The sequence below is a fragment of the Anguilla anguilla genome, chromosome 9, assembly GCF_013347855.1.
Source record: "Anguilla anguilla isolate fAngAng1 chromosome 9, fAngAng1.pri, whole genome shotgun sequence".
Classification (NCBI taxonomy): Eukaryota; Metazoa; Chordata; class Actinopteri; order Anguilliformes; family Anguillidae; genus Anguilla; species Anguilla anguilla.
Window position 1 is genome coordinate 51,648,731 of NC_049209.1, and position 19,994 is coordinate 51,668,724.

The 19,994-nt window shown below is 39.8% G+C and overlaps 4 protein-coding genes across 6 annotated transcripts; 1 reads left to right on the forward strand and 3 right to left on the reverse strand.

Annotated features, from left to right (window-relative positions):
• The first annotated feature begins 558 nt into the window (after nt 1-558).
• Nucleotides 559-5,916, forward strand: LOC118235063 (olfactory receptor 1F1-like). 2 transcript variants are annotated; one of them, XM_035432035.1, is made up of 3 exons: nt 559-695; nt 1,508-2,521; nt 4,754-4,902. In XM_035432035.1, the coding sequence occupies exons 2-3, from the start codon at nt 1,565-1,567 to the stop codon at nt 4,781-4,783; spliced, it is 987 nt and encodes a 328-aa protein (XP_035287926.1). In that variant the 5' UTR covers nt 559-695; nt 1,508-1,564; the 3' UTR covers nt 4,784-4,902. The 2 variants fall into 2 exon arrangements, with proteins under 2 accessions (XP_035287926.1, XP_035287928.1); XM_035432037.1 differs by lacking the exons at nt 559-695; nt 1,508-2,521 and adding an exon at nt 4,194-4,340 and having other exon boundaries at nt 4,754-5,916.
• A 309-nt stretch (nt 5,917-6,225) lies between these two features.
• On the reverse strand, nt 6,226-7,986 carry LOC118235064 (cytochrome c oxidase assembly factor 4 homolog, mitochondrial). Its single transcript, XM_035432038.1, has 2 exons — nt 7,758-7,986; nt 6,226-7,263 (listed from the first exon to the last, which is right to left on the reverse strand). The coding sequence occupies exon 2, from the start codon at nt 7,239-7,241 to the stop codon at nt 6,999-7,001; it is 243 nt and encodes an 80-aa protein (XP_035287929.1). The 5' UTR covers nt 7,242-7,263; nt 7,758-7,986; the 3' UTR covers nt 6,226-6,998.
• Nucleotides 7,987-11,875: 3,889 nt separating this feature from the next.
• Nucleotides 11,876-15,089, reverse strand: LOC118235329 (olfactory receptor 1D2-like). Its single transcript, XM_035432543.1, has 2 exons — nt 14,749-15,089; nt 11,876-13,652 (listed from the first exon to the last, which is right to left on the reverse strand). Exon 2 carries the CDS (start codon nt 13,577-13,579, stop codon nt 12,602-12,604), a length of 978 nt encoding a protein of 325 aa, XP_035288434.1. The 5' UTR covers nt 13,580-13,652; nt 14,749-15,089; the 3' UTR covers nt 11,876-12,601.
• A 1,188-nt stretch (nt 15,090-16,277) lies between these two features.
• Nucleotides 16,278-19,381, reverse strand: LOC118235307 (olfactory receptor 6N1-like). Of its 2 annotated transcripts, none has more exons than XM_035432514.1 (2): nt 18,892-19,381; nt 16,278-17,631 (listed from the first exon to the last, which is right to left on the reverse strand). In XM_035432514.1, exon 2 carries the CDS (start codon nt 17,576-17,578, stop codon nt 16,601-16,603), a length of 978 nt encoding a protein of 325 aa, XP_035288405.1. In that variant the 5' UTR covers nt 17,579-17,631; nt 18,892-19,381; the 3' UTR covers nt 16,278-16,600. The 2 variants fall into 2 exon arrangements, with proteins under 2 accessions (XP_035288405.1, XP_035288403.1); XM_035432512.1 differs by having other exon boundaries at nt 19,225-19,257.
• Between the last annotated feature and the right edge of the window lie 613 nt (nt 19,382-19,994).

Below are 19,994 nucleotides of genomic sequence, written 5' to 3' on the forward strand. Positions count from 1 at the left end.
CAGGACACAGGAAGCTAGAAACACAAAGGTCTCAGTACTGAACAGGGGACGTTCACACAAAGACTCATGGGACCACAATAGTAGGCAATCACCTAAACAAGCAGACTTGTGAAAAAATTATTGAGAACCAACAATCTAATAATCACACACAATTAACTCGGACGTGACATAAAAAAAATGAGTGAAGAAAGAAAAGCAGCGATGGATGACAGGGGGTACTTGAGACAGAGGAGTGGGGGAACTTGCAACCAATTTTGTGACTAAAAGAATTAATTCAGTTTGGTAGGGGTGTCAGACTGAATTCTAAGGGGTCTGCAGTGTCTGCAGGTTTTTGTGTTTTCCTTTCAGTCAGCTGACAATAAAATAAATAAATAAATAAAAGTCCCAAACGAGAAAAACAAAATCAGTCCATTGCGTCATGTTGCATTGATTTCACACAAGCATTTCTTTTGTGTCCTGTTCCCTTGTTGTACTGCTCTGTGTCAACACGCTGGGATATAAGAATCACAGCCCATGCTTTGGCTCACCAGTCTTTTTCAACTGATCCATCATCATCAAGTTCATGGACACACATCTAGTAACGGAAAAATATTGAAAGACACAGGCTTCCCAACAATAGAAAATGAGTTGCTCTAGGTGAGAAATAAATACATTGACAAGATATTTGGTCTGTGCAAGCTTCCATAAAGTTATTGGTGAGTATCAGTTGCACTCTCATTTATTAATTTCAAAGAGCTGCAATTTTCTGCTTAGCTTGAAGAACATACCAATTATGCTAATATAAAATTGAATCTAAATAATTTTTGTGTGTTTTTTTTTAAGTAACAAAATATATTGCTTTGATAAACCATGACCTGACATTAAAAAAAAAAAAAAATAATAACCTTGATTTAACCAGGTAAAAAACCCCATTGAGATCAAAATCTCTTTTGCAAGGGGGACTTGACATTAAACACAACATTACAGAAGACAGCAGACAAATGAGTTACAAACTTTAAATGGGGAATGAAACAGCTGTGAAACAGTAATTAAAAACCAGAGCAGAGGTTAAAAACATTTGCATATTTTCTTTTTTCTTTCTTTCAAACCATTCCCCTTTCTGAGAGACTATGTAAAATGTCCAATATTTCAGTGCACTTGCAATTTGTTGACATTGTTCACCATTAAGCTCAGGTTTTCTTTTGTGATTAAACTATCAGCGTTTTTCTTTTAAAACTGAAGGATACAGTGATACAACAGTAAAAGAAAAGATGGTATGAGTATCTAGGTATGTTATGATTGTTATGTGGTCTGCCTGGCTGTTCGGAGATTCATGAAATGTTCTTCAGCCACAGTTCATTGGGTTACTGAGAGAAGCACACAGGTTCTGTTAATACAACAATGTGCAATAATTAAATAACAAATCCGAGCTTGTGTGGTTTCTGTGGCTCAGTATTTCAAAAGCCACACATTGTTAGCTTTGTCATCTTTGAGGAATTCATTACTGTAGGTTAACCTTTTTTTTCAGGTCCTAAAGGACTGGTTGTTCAGCGGGTGAGAAACAGTGAGAAGAAACAGACCTGCGATGAGCAACCTAAATCCAAACGTCTTTTTAAACTCCACTATTGTGCGTCCTGAGTACTTTTTCATAAGTGGTTTTTCCGGTATCCCCCACTCAAACTACTACTACATCTTCTTGTGCTTCGTTTATGCTCTGACTGTAGTGGGAAACACTTTTGTCATGTTCATGATTTACACTGACCACAGTCTCCACAGTCCAAAATACATTGTTGTATTTAATTTGGCTGTGTCTGACTTGTGTGTAAGCACCGCACTCATTCCTCCATTGATTGACACCTTCCTGTTTAAATCGCAGCTGATTTCCTTCGAGGCCTGTTTGACCAACATGTTTTTTGTTTTTGGGTTTCTCAATATGCAGTCTTTCACCCTCACGGTTCTGTCCTATGATAGATGCATCGCTATATGCTTCCCGCTAAGGTACTATGAGATTGTGACCAGTAAATCAATGTTGGTGATCACAACCATATTATGGATTATTGCAGGATTGGCCATTCTCATAGCTGTGGTTTTTATCAGCAGATTGTCATTCTGCAAATCCATTGTGATAAACAGCTATTTCTGTGATCACGGACCCACATTCCGTTTGGCATGCAATGACAACACTCCAAATTATGTCATTAGTTGGACACACCCTGTTCTGATTTTCTACCTTCCATTACTGTTCATAACGGGCACATATATTTCTATAGCCAGAGCGTTATTAAAAATAGCTTCGGTAGAAGAGCGCCTCAAAGCCATGAAGACCTGCACCTCCCATTTGATCTTGGTGGGTCTGTTTTACTTTCCTATTTGTGTCACTTTTGCAATGGGCTCCAGAATTCACCAGAATGCCAGGATTATTAATACGTCTCTGGGGACCGTCTTGCCGCCGATGCTGAATCCAATCATTTACTCACTGAAGACAGAAGAATTCACAGAATCCATTAAAAGGCTGTACAGAAGAATCAAGATACACATTAATGTAAGCAGTAAATGAATAAATGTTTTAATGGCTAGTTTAATCATGTTAATTTTTCCAAATCCTTCACTTGACTTTAAGAGCAATTAGAAAGCTTAGTCCAATGAATGGAGATATTGTGATATCCCCCCCCCCCCCTATGATTTCAGCATTCACTTTCAATAATCAATAAATTGAATACTACATTTTTTAAAGTTAATATTTCTCTCTATGCCCCATTCTTTCACTGTTCAGGAGGCTTAGCCAATCATAAATCAAAGTTTTCGTTTTATGGTTTTATGTTTATTGTAATCCTTCTGAGAGTAGGGGTTGGCATTAGAGAGAATTACTGTTACTTTATCGTACTTCGAGCAACAAGAGAGCGTCCTGCTTATTTGGGCTGCTTCTTGCTGCTTCGCTGTCACTGTGACAAACTGGGGGAAAACTGCCACACAAATACTTCGTTTTGCTATCATTTCCCAGTAATATGAAGTTTAGTTCTTTGTTTAGCAGTAAACCCTGTATGCAGTTGCATACGGGACAGTAGTTCACTATTGGGTGATGCCATAGTTAAAGTATTATACTGTAGTTCTTCGTTAACAATAATGAGCAATTGGGGAGGAGGTGGTGGGGAAAATCTCAAAAAAAAAAAAATGGACCAAAATACAGTGGTAGAAGTCTAACAAAACCCCATTCAGCGATGGGGACGACCACGGTAGTAACACGCCGTCCTTCGGGTGAGATGCAAAACCAAGGTCCTGACTCACTGTGGTCAATAATGGAGCCCGTGACATTCACAGCAAAGAGTATGGGAGGTTCCCCCGGTGTCCTGGCTAAACTCCCAACTTGGCTCATGCAACCTGCCACCGAATTATCCCCCAGTTTAATTGGCTGAAAATGACTCTCACCCTCTCCACCTCAGCTGATGTGTTGGGAGTGTTCTGGCTGGTGTGCATCACCCAGGCGGCTGAAACACATTCGTGGTGGCCTTGAGGCAAGTTTCCCCTCCTCATTATAACAATAAAGAAAAAATAAAGCAGAGTGTGAGCACATGAATGACCAGCAGGGGTCACTGGTGAGCACTGAGACATGGTCATCCTGGCCACAAATCCCTCCCTCCCTGTGCAACACTACAGACAATAATACCTCACCCTGCGGAGCTGTCGGCCACAGCCCTAACAGTCGTATAAATGCAAGGAATAACAATGATTATTATTATTATTTTTAATATTATCATTATTTTTATTACTGTTTCTTTATCATAAAAGCCTAGTTAATCTATGGTAATGGTTCTTTTTCTTTTCTTTTTCTTTTTTTCAAAAGAGTTTTTTCAGTACTTCACCATCTGAATGCTGGATGGGTCTCCCAGCAATGAACGTTCAATCTTATCGCATTGTGTCAGCACAATGTTTCAAACTTACACTCACAAACAAAAAACTGAAATAGAAACAGTCACGCCACAGCCCTGGACCTGAGAATGAGGCTCCAAACAAATACAATAAACAAACAAATTAATTAATTAATTAATGAAACAAGAAAAAACTAAAAACAAATCAATGACTATCATTGCGTCATGTTGCATTAATTTCACATGCGCATTTCTCTTGTGTTCTGTTCCCTTGGTGTATTGCTCTGCGTCAACACTAGAGGATATAAGAATCACTGTCCACGCTTTGACTCACCACAATCTTTTTTAACTGATCTATCATCAAGTTCCTGGACACACATCTACCAAAGGAAAAATATTTGAAGACATTGGTTTCCCAACAAAAGAAAAATAGTTCTTCTATATGAAATAGATACATTGACATTTTTGGTTTCTGCAGTTTGCCTAAGCTTATTTGTAAGTATTATCTCCAACTCAAGACCTTTTTCTGCATAGCTGCATTGAAGTGCATAGGTATTACATATAACTGAAGATGAATCTAAATTAATTTCTTACTTCTAAAAAAGTTTTTAAAAGATTAATTTCATCAAAACTGACATATCTTTCTAACCTTTCCCTTTAAAGATTTCTGAGAAAAATGTATAAATACTGAGAATAGAAATATAAATTTATATTAATGTATAATTTTTTAGCAAATCAAAGGGCAATATTGGAAACACATGAGATCCACATATTCAGTAATGAAAAGTTTCTACTGCATCTGAGCTTCTGTGGATTCCATTGGTGAGTATTTGATAAACCACACACTGCTGACATTGTAGTGTGTGGGGAATTCATTAGCGTAGGCTAACGTATTGTTTATTTTCCAGGTCCTGAAGAACTGGTTTTTCACAGGTTGAGAAACAGTGAGGAGGAAACAAACCTGTGATGAGCCCCCTGAATTCAACCTTCTTTATTAACGCCACTATTGTGCGTCCTGAGTTTTTTTTCATAAGTGGTTTTTCCGGTATTCCCCACACAAAATACTACTATGTGTTCTTGTGCTTTGTTTATGCTCTGTCTCTAGTGGGAAACACTTTTGTCATGTTGGTGATTTACACTGACCACTGTCTTCACAGTCCAAAATACATTGCAGTGTTTAATTTGGCTGTGACTGACTTGTGTGTAAGCACAGCCCTCGTTCCTCCATTGATTGACACCTTCCTGTTTAAATCACAGTTAATCTCCTATGAGGCCTGCTTGACTAACCTTTTTTTTGTTTTTTGTTTTTCCACCATGCAGTCTTTCACTCTCACTGTTATGTCCTATGACAGATGTGTCGCTATATGTTTTCCACTGAGATACAATGAAATTGTGACTAACAAGTCGATGTTGATTATCACAACCACAGCATGGGGTTTTGCTGCTCTAAGTGTACTCATCGCCATTGGTTTCATCACCAGACTGTCCTTCTGCAAATCCGTTGTGATAAACAGTTATTTCTGTGATCACGGACCCATTTTCAGGTTGGCGTGCAATGACAACACTCCAAGTAATGTGATTGGCTGGACGTATCCTCTGGTGTTTCATTTGTTTCAGTTACTGTTTATCATAGGCACATACATTTCTATAGCCAGAGCGTTATTTAAAATTGCTGCAGCCTCAGATCGCCTCAAAGCCATGCAAACCTGCACCTCTCATTTGATATTAGTGGGTGTGTTCTATCTTCCAATATGTGTCACCTTTGCACTGGGATCCCTCATTCACCAGAACGCCAGGATTATTAATACTTCTCTGGCGATGGTCTTGCCACCGATGCTGAATCCAATGATTTACTCACTGAAGACGGAAGAATTCACGGAATCCATTAAAAAGTTCTACAGAAGAAACAAGATCCACATCACTGTTAGGAAAAAATGAATCTGTATTATAATCAGCTCTGCAATGGATTGGCAACCGGTCCAGGGTGTATTCCTGCCTCTTGCCCAATGCATGGTGGGAAAATCTATCTAGGGTTAGATAATGGATGGGTGGATAGATATTTTAATCACAAATGAAGGACTCAATGTGACAATTTTTTTTTGCCTGCTGCCTGCATTATTGCTTTAAAGCCGCACCCTTAAACTGCTGTTTTACTCGATACACTTTTCCAGTTATTCATTTGGCTGAAAACATTCAATAAAGTGTTGATGTGTATGCATTTGGAAGCACTGTGATAAATTGTTATGCTTTGTTCCCTGTAAAGATTGCTTTTTTTAAAATAAATAAATTATCAATAGATAATATTTTGCATTCCCGTTGAGCTCCTAGGATTCTTCACAAGAATTATTAATATTGTATTGCTAATATGAATGAACTTCCCTAACAAACAGATGGATCATTTATTGTATTTTTGGAAATTCCTGAGCTCTTGTAAGTACACAAATCACAGTTCCTTACAGCTTATTCAAAAGCCACACAATAAATTACACTTCTCAAAGCTGCAGTAGTTGTTCCAGGAGATTACTTAACTTGAGAATCATTTAAAAGAAAATGAAAAATTTGTAACTTCTCAAATTCATGTCAAATAAAGACTGGTTGGAAAGAGGAGAGGAGCACTTATGAACCACACTGAAGGAAAGGCCATACAAAAAAACTAGTGTCCCATTTCCTCTGTACCAGCAAAAGGAATTCATATCAATGAGCAGGGCCACTAAAATGAAAAGATGCCAACAAATACCAGACTTCAACTCCTGGTTTGAGTAACACTTTATCAACAGCCCGAAATGATGCAATCTATGGCACAGGAGCCAAACTTCAATCCTGAAGGGCCAGTTTCAGCTGGTTTTTTTGTTCTGTTTGTTTGTTCCCCGTACCAGCGGTTCATTTAAGTCATAGATTGGCTAATGAATCCACACACCTTGCTCTCAAGGCCTTAACAGGCGGCTAAATGCCTGTGATGTAATGTAATGGGGCAAAAAAAGAAGTCTTCAAAATGTGATTCCATAGACAGTGAAGAGAACAAAAGCTCTCACTGGCAAAACCCAAACGTTTTGACTACTTTTTCTTGTTTTTTTATTATTATTATTTTTTATTTATTTATTCCAGAGCTGAGCTGTAGACCCCATATTTGTTGGGGGTGGGGGTGGGGGTCTACTAATTGTCCTGCGTTGCTCTCCGCTTGGCCAGCTGCTCCCTCCTGGCGTTCTGGAACGTCAGCATGCACTCCTTGAAGTCCCGGACCTGCGGCTGGCACTTCCGCCAATCCTGGTGTTCCGCCATGCACTCCTGCACGGCGTAGTGCAGCTCGGCGCACCCCGTCCTGGAGATCATCTGGTCGACCGGGTCGTCCTCATCCTCGCTCCTGGTGCGATTGTGCGGCGCGGGAGAGGACGCCATTATGGCTCTATTTGCTTTGAAGCTGGCACAAAAAAAAAACACCAACAAAAAAAACTTGTCGGCTCGGTCAAAATGTCACAGAAAGCATCATGGGAATGAATGAAATGTCATATATTTCTAGGCCTGCAACACTAAATTCAAATGTGTGTTCAAAACATATTTGAGAGTGTTTCAAATATAAAGTGCAATTACATTTAATTTGTAAACAAAATACTTCATATAGGTGAACTCCTTCTCTTGGGTCCTATCCACTGACATACCCCCTGAAAGCTTACCTATTTTCCCACAATATGTGGCCCATACACACACTGCACACGCATACACTCTTTGATATGCGCATGTTATTGTGAACTGTATTCTATTGTAGGCATTAAATGTATAACCTCAGTATACTTTTCACCTAGCTGAAGTATACTGAAGGACGGGACGTTAAGGTTGATTTATAAAATCACAATATTGCAAGCCTTCCCGGCTGTCAAACACGTCAATTGATATGTTAGCTTGACTGCTACTTACATAGTTCAGATCACGTTGGAGTCCCTGCTCTTGTACATTCAAATTTAGCCCACTAGCACACTTAAAACACTCATTTTACAGTTGCAGCTAAAAGTACGACATTCAACTGTCAGTGTTTTATTGTTTTTCGCAGGCTACATTAAAGTAGACCAATTTATTTAATTCGTTTCGTTGCACAGTGAATGTCCTCCATCACGGGGACCGATTTACTGAAAGGACAAGGAAGTGCGCTACATGAAAACGCGTCTTTCCTGTTCTGTTAAAAAGAGGTGGTGCTACGAGATCCTGTTCTCACAGGAACCCGTGTCAGTGAATATGAGTGCCTGCGATATATTTTACAAACACATGAGGGTAGTGTGTCCACACTTACCCAAACATCGCTTGAAATTTTCGTATTGCTTGTTTAGTCTGCAGTATCATATTATTTCTGTCGTCATCATAAGCAAGTGTATAATTTTGACAGTGTGCCTGCCTGACGTTTTTTATTTTGTGTGTGTCAGAGATGTCTACTCATCAAATTTGAGTATTTTAGATTCACTAAACGGCTGTGTGTCATTTTAAAAAGCCACAACAGCCCTCATTCCTATCTACTTTACTTGACTATAAGTAAATTGATCTTTAATTTTATACTGACAGTTAGTGAACCCACATTGTTGTGCCTCAGGGCAATGCAATGTAATGTCATAAAATTTTAGAAATCTGACACAGTTTTTTTTCTTTTTATTTTACGGTCAGAAATCCCCCATATACAGTATTATGCTCTCTTGTGTCTTTAGGGTCACATGAACAAAAAGACATGACTAGCGATGTTCAGGCCCCTATAATGCTTTATGGCCAGACATTAGTTAATATGGCTTGAGGTACTGTTTCTCTCATAATAATATATTCTCAGTGAATATGCTATAGGTTATTTTCACCTGTACAGCTTAATTAGGATCTCACTGAACATGAAAGTCAGTGCACTTCTGTCCTGCAGACCAACACACACACACACACACACACACAACCACATGCACATGCACACACACACACACACACATGCACACGCACACACACACACACACACACACTGCACACGCACACACACACACAAACAACCACATACACATGCACACACACACACACAAACACACACATGCACACGCACACACACACACATGCACACGCGCGCGCACACACACAGTATCTGTATATTAAACACACACACACACATACACATGCACACATGTACATGCGCGCACACACACACAGCTAATAAGCTATAGCCTATATATTATATTCAATGGAACATGTAGCCATACCCACAGATACTTGAAAAAAAGTCACAATATAGGCAAACACAATGTATTTCAAACCTCTTACTACTTCTGTCCTTACAGTCCATGATATTAGCAGATACGTGCCACGTCAAGGATGAACATGCACACATTAACAGACAGGTACATTGATGCAAGGAGAGGCAGCACCATCTAGTGGAACAAAGGCTGAACTGTAGTTGAACGAGGCGATCCAATTGTGGATGGTGAGGTTTATGTAGGCGGTCAGTTTCTGGAGGGCAGGTTATTTTTCAGATCACGCGTAATTTGGCTAATCAAATAATTAAGAGCAAAAGTTAGTATGGAATTCATAAATAGACATTGACCCCTTGCCCACCACAGGATTAACCATTTTCACAACTTTATTTGCCCCATATAGTGTTATATATTGTTGGGAAAAAAAAATCATATATTGTAAAAATGAAGACATTTTGAAAATATTATTCAATATATTTCACAACAGTGTATATTACAACTGAACAACTGGAAGTGGCTGTAATTTGTCCATATAATATGAAGTGTTCCAATATCTTGATAACATAATTCATTTCTGTATATTTTCAGTATACATTCCATCTCTGTCAGGGGCTGCTGTACATGTTTTAGCCATGGGAGTTCGTTTGGTCGTACTGCGTTCACATGTACCTGTAACGGAACACCACGGCCATCTCGCTGGTAACTGAAAAGAACAGGAAAACAAAACACAAAATTTGCCAGTTCATCTTTTTAATTTCACAGAAAATCCTGTGACACTTGGATATCTGACATTTCCATATTACAGCCTTGAAAGGACATGTGAAGTGAACGTAACCTAAATAATTAAAAAATTCGCATTACCACCATTGTTCAATTTCTCTCTTGAGGCCGTAGCTTACACGTAAATAAGGAAGACCGTGAAACCAACCAATCGTATAACGCAACCAATTTAAACAGGACCGGAAATGTCGAATCGGAAGCTGCGAATCGGGAGGCAACTTCAGCGTCGTCTCCTGTCACGAGATCTGTAAATTGAAGCCACTTGGAAGAACGCCAGGATTTCGTTCAAGAATGAAGGGCCCTGCTGGAACTTTACGAAAGGTAAGCTTTTTATATCTAATCGCGAACTACGTGTTAGGCTACTGACTGTACCAACCTCTCGCTGACCTGGCTAGGCCAATTTAGCTAGAGGGCAAAGAGCATTGACGGCTTACGTCCAAGCCCTTACCATTTTAGCTGAAAACACTTGCTGCTGGAAAGATTAAAAATGCCCTGACACAGCACATTTAACGTGACCAGTTGTGCTAGCTATGTTTGAAATCTCGCTTCCTCGTTCGTTTGTTGCCTATTCAGTGGTCAAGATGCTGAATCACGTTCTAAGAGGCTGACCAAGGCGGTTTTCCCCCCTTATAGAATGTATATAGAATGTTAGCAGTCTTATGTCGCTCTAGATATGAAGGTCTGTCAAGCGCCTCGATGTCGTAGTAAATGTAAATGCAGCACGTCAAATACAAAAAAAACCATCCTAATTGTTTGTCTGAAACGGCTAATTAAGCTCAGCGGGAAGATTCTACTCGCTTGTTAGCCACCTCACAGGTAGGCTTACCTTCTCCACAGGTAGGTCACGGCAGAATTTCACTGTTTGTTGTGTATGATATTATGTTACTTGGCAACCCTTTGGGGACACAGTTATAATTTGAAAACTGCTCCCCTTAAGGAGCTGACTAATGGTGTAATTCCTCTGGCGAATAAGAAGTAGGCTAAATCAGTGAGGTTAGAATACTCATTATCACCTATAATGGCAACCAAGGCCTGCTGAAAAACTTGTAGGCCTATTTTGTAGTAATGTAGAAGTTTGGCATTCACAAAAACATTTTTTTTGTGATAACAGGATGTATTTATTTTTTATGGAGGAGCTGCTGAGCGTTTAAAAGGATGTGGTAACTGGCAACATGTAGGCGAAATAATTTGAAATAAGAATTATTGCACACTGTAATGTTCTGCGTTAATTTGACTTATGTAGATTCATCGGCCAGGTTAATAAGTACACCCACTTGTTTAGGCCAATAGCCTTCTCTTTCAAACAGCGAATCATTTGGCTGAAATTCAGTTTATAAAGCAGGCAGGCATGGTGCTGAGGTTTCGTTTTTTTTATTCTACCAAACTTCAGAAAGGGCAAAATGCGTGATCTAAGTCAGTGGTCTCAAACTCGTTGCCATGGAGGGCCGTGTGTATGCAGGTTTTCATTCCAGCCAATTAATGCTGCCTTAATTGAGTCCAATTACTCATTCAGCCATATGCATTTAACTGCATTGAAGCACAGAATATAAGCAAGTTTTTATTTAGACAACGTGGGTAACCATAGACGCCGGGTCACCATTATGTGCAAACCTGCATCCCGAATTCAGCAAATAATTGAACTAATTATATAATCAAGATCTGAGGCTGGAATAAAAACCAGCATACACACGGCCCTCCATGGCACTGAGTTTGAGACCATTGCTCTAAGTGACTTTGTGACTTTGACAGTGGTGATGATGGTTGGTGCCAGACATGCATGGTTCCAGCATCTCAGCACCAGTTGCCCTCCTGGGATTTTCACGCACTGGAGTCTCTGGAGTTTTCAGAGAATGGTGCTATAAACAAAATGCTTCCAGCATGCGGCAATTCAGTGGCCGAATACACCTTGTTAATTACAGAGGTCTGAGGAAAATGGGCAGACTCGTTCAAGCCACCAGAAAGATCGCAAATGCCCCAAATGACAGCGGTTTACAACAGTGGTGTGTAGGAGGTCATCTCTGAACGCACAACACGTCGACAACCACAGTTATTTCACACATTTTATTCAAATGGGGTTGTGCAAATGTATTGAATGTCTCATTAGAAACTCAAAGGCGTCGGCTGATTTTTGATAAGGTGCAAAAACTGTAGAGACTGCCTAGTCCTGCAAATACACCGGGATAAAATGGTAAGATGATGTGACCCAACATTTGGCCTAGCACTGGCCAAGCCTATAATAATCCCGTTGAATATCTTTATTAAATTTTAACTTGTCAGGGGACTGATTGGTGTGACATGCCCCTTTAGACCTGTTGCATCACACCGAGTGTTTAATCAACATAAGGATGACACATTTTCTATGCATTACTTTGCATTCTATATTTCGGTCTTTTGTTTTTATTTATCCTTAATTTTTACCAGGAAACCCCATTTAGATTAAGAGCTCTTTTCAAGGGGGACCTGACATACACACAGACAGTCATAATGACAAAGCAAATTAAGTCTTGAGAGATTAAAACCGCAGTCAAATACGGTATAACATAAATCGACTCCTTGTAGTCTACTATAGACCTCCGGACAGAGATTTTGGACCTTGGCGTTTGGCCTCAACTGCGCATGTCTGTGTGAACTTAGTGAGCTGAACTGTGCTTTACAGTAAAATACAGCTTTATAATTCCGCAGAGAAATGCGCAGTTGAAGCCAAGCACCAAGGTCTCCAAAGAAACTGATGCTATTCATTTCATAATGTAAAATTTGCTACATCCTTTCAGCCTACACCTGCCCTGTCCACGCTGCTATTTTGGCTTTCTGGAGCATAGCCAGTATTCTGTTCTTGATTTCTTTGGTTGACAGGGAATACACGATGGGGTTCAGACAGGGCGGGATGCACGAGGCTAACGACAAGTTCACCATCCTGACATCCGGATCGATGCGAAATAAGAACAGTCCAATAATGAACACCGTCAAGATCGGCACGTAGAAAATCGCCACTAGAACGAGATGCTCTGTGCACGTTGCAAGTGCTTTGTACCGGCTCCGCACATGTTTCATTCTAAACACGACTGTCAAAATGCACACGTATGATAACACGATGAAACTAAGGGGTCCAAACACAATAATTAAACTCAAATAAGAAGCAGCGGCCCACTGCAATCTGTTGTCATTGCAGGACAATCTGAACACTGGCGCGTAGTCACAGAAATAGCTGTACACTTCGACGGAATCACAAAAAGACAGTTTTGTCATGATTACGGTCGTGAACACATTGATGCTTATACAAAACGACCAAACAATCGCTAAAATAATGATCATGCTCGTGGGCGTGTTGATGGTACTGTGCCTCAGTGGGAAACATATCGTAATTAACCTGTCATAAGCCAGTACACTGAGGGAAAATGACTCTAGCGATACAAAACAGTAATAAAAGTACATCTGTGTCAAACATGCATTGTAGGAAATAAAATTATCTTTTGCGAGAAACATCTTGATCATATTAGGAATAATGGCTGTACTTATCACCGTGTCAACAACCCCTAAATTAGCAACCGCAATGTACTTAGGAGTGTGTAGGCGGAGGTCTGTCCATATAATGGAGAGGATAAACGAGTTGGACAAAACCGTTACAACATAAACGACGGTTAAGAAAATTAAATATAAATGAGAAAACGGTAAAGACGTAAATCCGACGATGTAAAATCCTTTCGGCAAAACGATGGAGTCGTTAAAGTTGTAAGCTCCAGAAACTCCCATCTCGGCCGTCCGCTGTTTAGAATCCTCGGCGCGTGCCTGCCGCAGAGGGTCTGAGACAGAAAATGGTGTATTTCTGAAAGACACAGCACATGCGGGACATCAGAACCTCCCGGTATGCCACTTCAGAAAACAAAGCAAAGTTCATATATGAAGTTCATAAAGTTACATGATAACCATCAAAGGAATCAACTGGCTACTATAATGGAAAGCTGTGATTAAAAAAAAAAAATAAAAAAAAAGACTACTTCTGTAATTTGCCTACGATATGAAACATTAATTTAGAAAATGAAGAGATGCTGTACATATATCAAGGTAGCCAAAATGGTGTGAGGTTTATTTTGTGACATACGTGTATTATACCATCGAATAATCAACGAAAAACAAACTCGGAACTATATGGACTTTACTGCAGGATAATGGAGAGTCAGCCTTCGAGCGCAGTGTTCAATCTTTCCTAAACATTTCCCTCCCATAACTCCAATTTATCAATATCAATAGATTTTGTTTTACTAACGGAATGGATGTGTGGTGCAATTTGGCTGTAGGTGGAAAATGCATTGTTCAGAGTTGGTTGTTTACTTATGTGCATCGAACGGCCCACCGCAACCACCTCCCACGACTCAACCTAGAGTCCCGACCCAAGTGTTTGGGAACCGACTACCCAGAAAAGTAAAGTTGCCATTAACTTCGCAGTAATGGCGACGCGGGATTGCTTTCCGTTTTTATCAGCTGTGTCGTGCGAAACTCTTTTTGCTGTTTCTTGCCTTGCTGCTCCGTAAAGCGTCTTTGTGATAGTTCTCTGCAAAAAGCGCCATAAAAATGAAGTAAAATTGAACTGAATGGAATTTGTCAGTGCAATGAACTGCCGTTGGCCTGTTTCCCTGTTTGTATTGCATGTTTTCTTTCTGAAGCTGGTGCAACAATAGTTCCTGGGAGGGGAAGAAAATGATACTATGTTCTATCTATTCAGGTATATTAAATTAGCCTACACATTGTATACATCCTTTGTGTAATATAATGACCTACTCCCTTCAGACAGCGTAAAGGGGTCGTTGAGCAGGATATACCACAAACGTTTAATAAACTGTCTTTCGTACGCAACTTCACACCGCATTTCAACATCACTGAAAGAATAATCCAAAAGAAACACTTCCGACCGATATACCAACCTGAGGCTCGTGATCCTCCAAGTTTGTACTGTGCTTCGAAATTTATAACCGCGAGCGCACCATTGGCTGCGCCTGCACGGGACGAAAACAATCACGACTTTGCTGTATGGAAAAAAAGAAAAAAATGGCTGGTACAGCAGAGCTCTGTGTGCAGTGTGCTCAGTTGCGTATTAGCAACTGCACAAAATAATAAACACCCTTGTCTTCCGTTAACTGTCGCGATCGGACAATTTTAGAATTTCCTCCGCAATTCACACTCGGCCGTTTCCTTTGACGCACCCGATGAATTCTCGGATAAGAATTTACCCAGCCCTTGAATGGGACTAGCCGCACAGCTGGCTGTTGAGGCCATCTCTTGAAACATTTAACTCCACCAATGTATGGACGTATGTATATCGAGGAACTCTTCGGGGACGTCATTAAAATATGAAAACTGCACTTCCGTGAAGTAGTTAAGGCATAATCCCATCGGTAAATGCGGTTAATTAGTCAGGTTGTAATTTTTGTTATAATTAACCATAAATATCATCCCAGCCCTTGTTGACAAATCCTATATTAGCAGGGCCCAGATTTGGCTGAGCTCCTGCTTGTGTTCATTATTTTATAAATGAGAATGAGAGTTGTTACTGTAGGCATTGCCGCAGAGGTGAATTTGAAAATGCTGTTTGGAAAAAATATAATTAATATAAAAATAAAAATAATGTCTTTGTCCATACATTTTTTTAAATTAACACGGCCCTATTTTTATGCAACATGTGCAGGTCGTTCCAAACAGTGTATTTGTGGGGGGGAGAGAATGTATGCTTGAAGGCAATCTTCCAAGAATCAAGAGCTTGTGGAAGTTTACAAGCTTTATGGGAAGCTTTGTGCAGCTAAAATCACATTCTAATTAAAACATTAGAGCACCATATGTTTCAAAAACTCTATTGGGAATATTAAACCGAAGTGTTATTTTCTGATAAACACTTAAACATTTGTTTAAGGAAATTAAATTCGTTGTAGTCTCCAATAACAGTTGTACTTTTTACATATTCTATTTCGTTTTTTTAGATAACCTTTACATGTTTTGGGGTTAACACCGAGGGATAATATTTATTATTTTTTTGTTGGTGCAAACTTTTATTATTCGTTTTTTTTTTACTGTGATGACTTGTAGGAGGAGGAGGCATGGCGGGGGCGCCTTTGAAATTGTGTTCTCACATTTTGTCAAAAAAAAAAAAAAATGAAGTGATGAAATTCATATTTCACCGGAGAACAGAATATTTATTTTGCGTTTGTACTTTCACACTGTCTGAAATACAAGCACGGCTATCATAATTTGCTATCATAAAAATTCGTTTGGGTCATGGTTTCGCACTTAGAACTACTTCATGAACTGTGTAGGCCTACTCACTTTAAACTCGAATAAATATTTGAATCATTTCTTTTCTAGTATTTGATTGACTATTATTGACAAGCATTTTATTAAAATAAAAAAAGAATAAGTAATTTGAAAATAATTCCCAGTGAAGTTTTTTTTTAAACCTTTATCTTTATTTAACCAGGTAGGTCAGCTGAGAACAATGTCTCACTGACAGTGACGTCATGGTAAATTACACTATTACACAAACAGACCAACAACGGACATTGAAGCAGTTGACACCAAATAATTGAGACGGCTCACAATCCAGCGTTTAAACATTCAAATGGTATGGCTATGGTAGGGTGACGGGTGTGGGTGGGGGATCATCTATTTCAAATAAAATGCAGTTCATACTTCATTACATAGACACGCGCAATTGACGCCAGACGCAAAGACGCCTAAACTGAGTGAATGCGTCCATTTGAAAGCATTTATGGCAACCTTCTATGTCTACGCCGGCCCTGACCACGCTACTACCTTAACTTTCTGAAGCATGGCCAGTATTCTGCTCCTGATTTCTTTGGTTGACAGGGAATACACAATGGGGTTCAGACAGGGCGGCATGCACGAGGCTAACGACAGGTTCACCATCCTGATGTCCGGATCGACGCGGAATAAGAAAAGCCCTATTATGAACAACGTCACGATGGGCACGTAGAAAATCGCCACTAGAACGAGATGTTCTGTGCACGTTGCAAGTGCCTTGTACCTGCTCTGTACGTTTTTCATCCTAAACACGGCTGCCAGAATACAGACGTAGGATATGACGATGAAACTAAGGGGCCCAAACAGAAAAATTAAACTCAGAGCTGTTGCAGTGGCCCACTGCAAACTGTTATCATTGCAAGCTAGTCTAAACACGGGGGCGTAGTCACAGAAGTAGCTGTACACATTGACCGAATTACAGAAAATCAGTCTGGTCATGAGTGAGGTCGAGAACAAAATAACACTTACGCAAAACGACCAAACAGTCACAGAAATACTGATCATGGCGGTGGTTGTGTTGATGGAGCTCTGTCTCAGTGGGAAACATATCGCAATTAACCTGTCATATGCAAGTACACAGAGGGAGAACGACTCTATTGAGACGAAACAGTAATAAAAAAACATCTGTGTCAAACATGCGTTGTAGGAAATGAAGTTATCCTTCGCGAGAAACGCCTTAATCATTCCAGGAATTACTGTTGTACTGAACACCAAGTCGACGACCGCCAGATTAGCCACTGCAATGTACTTTGGAGTATGTAGGCGATTGTCTATCCATATGATGGCAAGGATAAAGGAGTTGGACAAAACCGTTACAATATAAACGACGGTTAGGAAAATAAAGTATAAATTGGCAAACTTTAAATACGTAAATCCGATAATATAAAATCCCACAGGTTTACTGACGGAGTCGTTCGTAATTGAAGCTGCCAGAACTGCCATTGCACACGTGCGGCGTTCAGGACCTCCGCGTGACTGTTTTCTTCGTCTGCGCCCTGGGAGTAAAATGGACAAAGAAATGATTGCGAATGAAAACATACAACCACGTGACAGATTAGACAAATGATCGTACCGCTTGCGCTAATTTAGGCTACATTATACATTTCGATACGATCGTATCTATACTTGCACAGATTAGGCCACATTTAAAATAAATCTATAGCTGTATATTTCAACTGAAGCAATTCAGGATGTGCACATTTTCAAGGATACATTGTCAGCGGCCTTACCTGGAATCGAACCGACCGCTTATGAGTTTTTAGCCCATTCCGCTACTAATTAGCCTATACTACACCGATAATCGAGCTATAGCCATTCTCCGCGCCAGATGATTAATTTGCACTGCAGTATACCTTTAGAGCTTGGGAGGCTGACACACGTTGCAACGTAAATTTAGCACAGTATTAAAATTAATGTTATTTAAAAGACTAATTCTTTGTTTAATCGCATAACGCCTAACTGCAAACTAAGTGTTGAACAATGTTGAACATTTGTCTTTTAATGAAAAGTTACGAACCAATGAGATATATTATTCCAAGCGTCACTGACATTTACGGAGCCGTGTTGATTTACCATTGGTAATCTAATTCGGAATTTACGCACGACGATATAACACTCAATGTATTCTGAAACCGTTGGGCTCCAATGCACCATTGTGACACACACCCATTAACTGTCCTGTGTCCATTCTAAACAAGCATGCTCATTGGTCTTGGTGTTGGTGTCCGCCATTCAATCCGCTTATTGTAAGCTATTTATCGGATACTGAACTAATAGAGTTACAAATATTTAATTAAAACAGAAATATATTCAAAAAAAGGTCAGACTTCCTCACAAATAATTATAGGACTATCACTGTAAATTATTTAATGCAGTTTAACGACAAATACAGCACTTAAATACAAATACAGACAAATACGTGTAGGCCTAGTTTTTTATAGTAATTTAAAAAAGAACCACGAAAAACGAGAAACAAACCGTGAGGTCATGTCGCATCCGACATTGGGTCGACCGTCTCCTCCACTACCTGTAGCGCTCCTGTGTTATTTGCGAAGTGACACTGCCTTCAATAGACTAGGACTATTCTTTTCGTGGGCTATATCCGGGCATAATGCAGTTAATAAATGACCGAAAACACAGAAGTGCACAGTGTCGAAGCTGTCGTTGGTTCGGGTTTTTTCCCCCTCACTAAGCTCTTTTCTTTTTAAATTCCTGCTGAAAATAATAATAATAAAATAAATAAAAGTTTATAATACCTGTACGACGTCCAGAAAACTTCCACCTATGGCGAACAGCAATCAACCTGATCGGCGGTTTTTACTTAAGCCACGAATATATTTTGGCCAAACTTCAGCCTGGCCTTGGCTACATTAAATGCGATCATGGGCTTTGCTCGTACATTTTCTAGTATGCCTGCCATTGTTCTCCTTGATTATCGTATTTGTTGAACTAGCTGTAGGCATTCCACATAGGTTATGTCGAAGGTACACGCGCGGACACACTCAAACTCGGTCCTCGTGCATGATAGAACTTTTAAAAGGCTGAATTAACGCGGAGTAGTATTTGTGCGGCAGGAAGACGCTACCCACCAGTTCTCCTCAGCATACGTCACTGGCGAAACCCGTTGGTCTTAATGTGCTTCTCTACTCGTACTGCTGAATATATCTCCTGGTGTGTGCGGACTGGGTGTACTTGGGAATTCGTCTGGGACATCAATTAAAATCCGTAACTACCTTTCCTTCTGAATATATAATCCCATGAGTATGTAAGAGATAATTATGAGGACCTTGCTCATGCGTACAACGGCAGTGCCCGCATGGGCATTACATTACATTACCAGTTAAATACCATGTAAAGTGTTTCAACGATTACATAACCGAGGAAAATGTATAACGTAAATATATTTAAGCAGAAAGGAATGTTACAATTACAATCAGAATTTTTTTATTAAATATTTATTATACAGAACTACTTTCATGCAGGGTTTTGTGGTGAGTTCGTTTAATATTTTTCCGATTTCTGATGGGACCGCTTTTCTGGTGCAATGAGTGAATTATGTTTTTAACCAAATTTTACCAGGTGAGATTAACTTGTAATGTACAGCTCCCTCTTCATCTGTCTGCCCCCCCCCCGATAAGCAAGCATTTTCACGCATACAAAAACACACACACTTATTGCAACAATAACACGTCAGTAGAAAGCCATTCTTTAAATGGTCTGCATTTATATAGCGCTTTTATCCAAAGCGCTTTACAATTGATGCCTCTCATTCGCCAGAGCAGTTAGAGGGTAGGGGTTAGGTGTCTTGCTCAAGGACACTTCGACATGCCCAGGGTGGGGTTTGAACCGGCAACCCTCC

Bases quoted from the DNA above. Each gene is read 5' to 3' on its own strand.
- LOC118235063 (XM_035432035.1), top strand. From the start codon at position 1,565: ATGAGCAACCTAAATCCAAACGTCTTTTTAAACTCCACTATTGTGCGT. The intron at 2,522-4,753 runs GTAAGCAGTAAA...TTTATTTTCCAG, and splicing joins GAATCAAGATACACATTAAT to GTCCTGAAGAACTGGTTTTT.
- LOC118235329 (XM_035432543.1), bottom strand. From the start codon at position 13,579: ATGGGAGTTTCTGGAGCTTACAACTTTAACGACTCCATCGTTTTGCCG.
- LOC118235064 (XM_035432038.1), bottom strand. From the start codon at position 7,241: ATGGCGTCCTCTCCCGCGCCGCACAATCGCACCAGGAGCGAGGATGAG.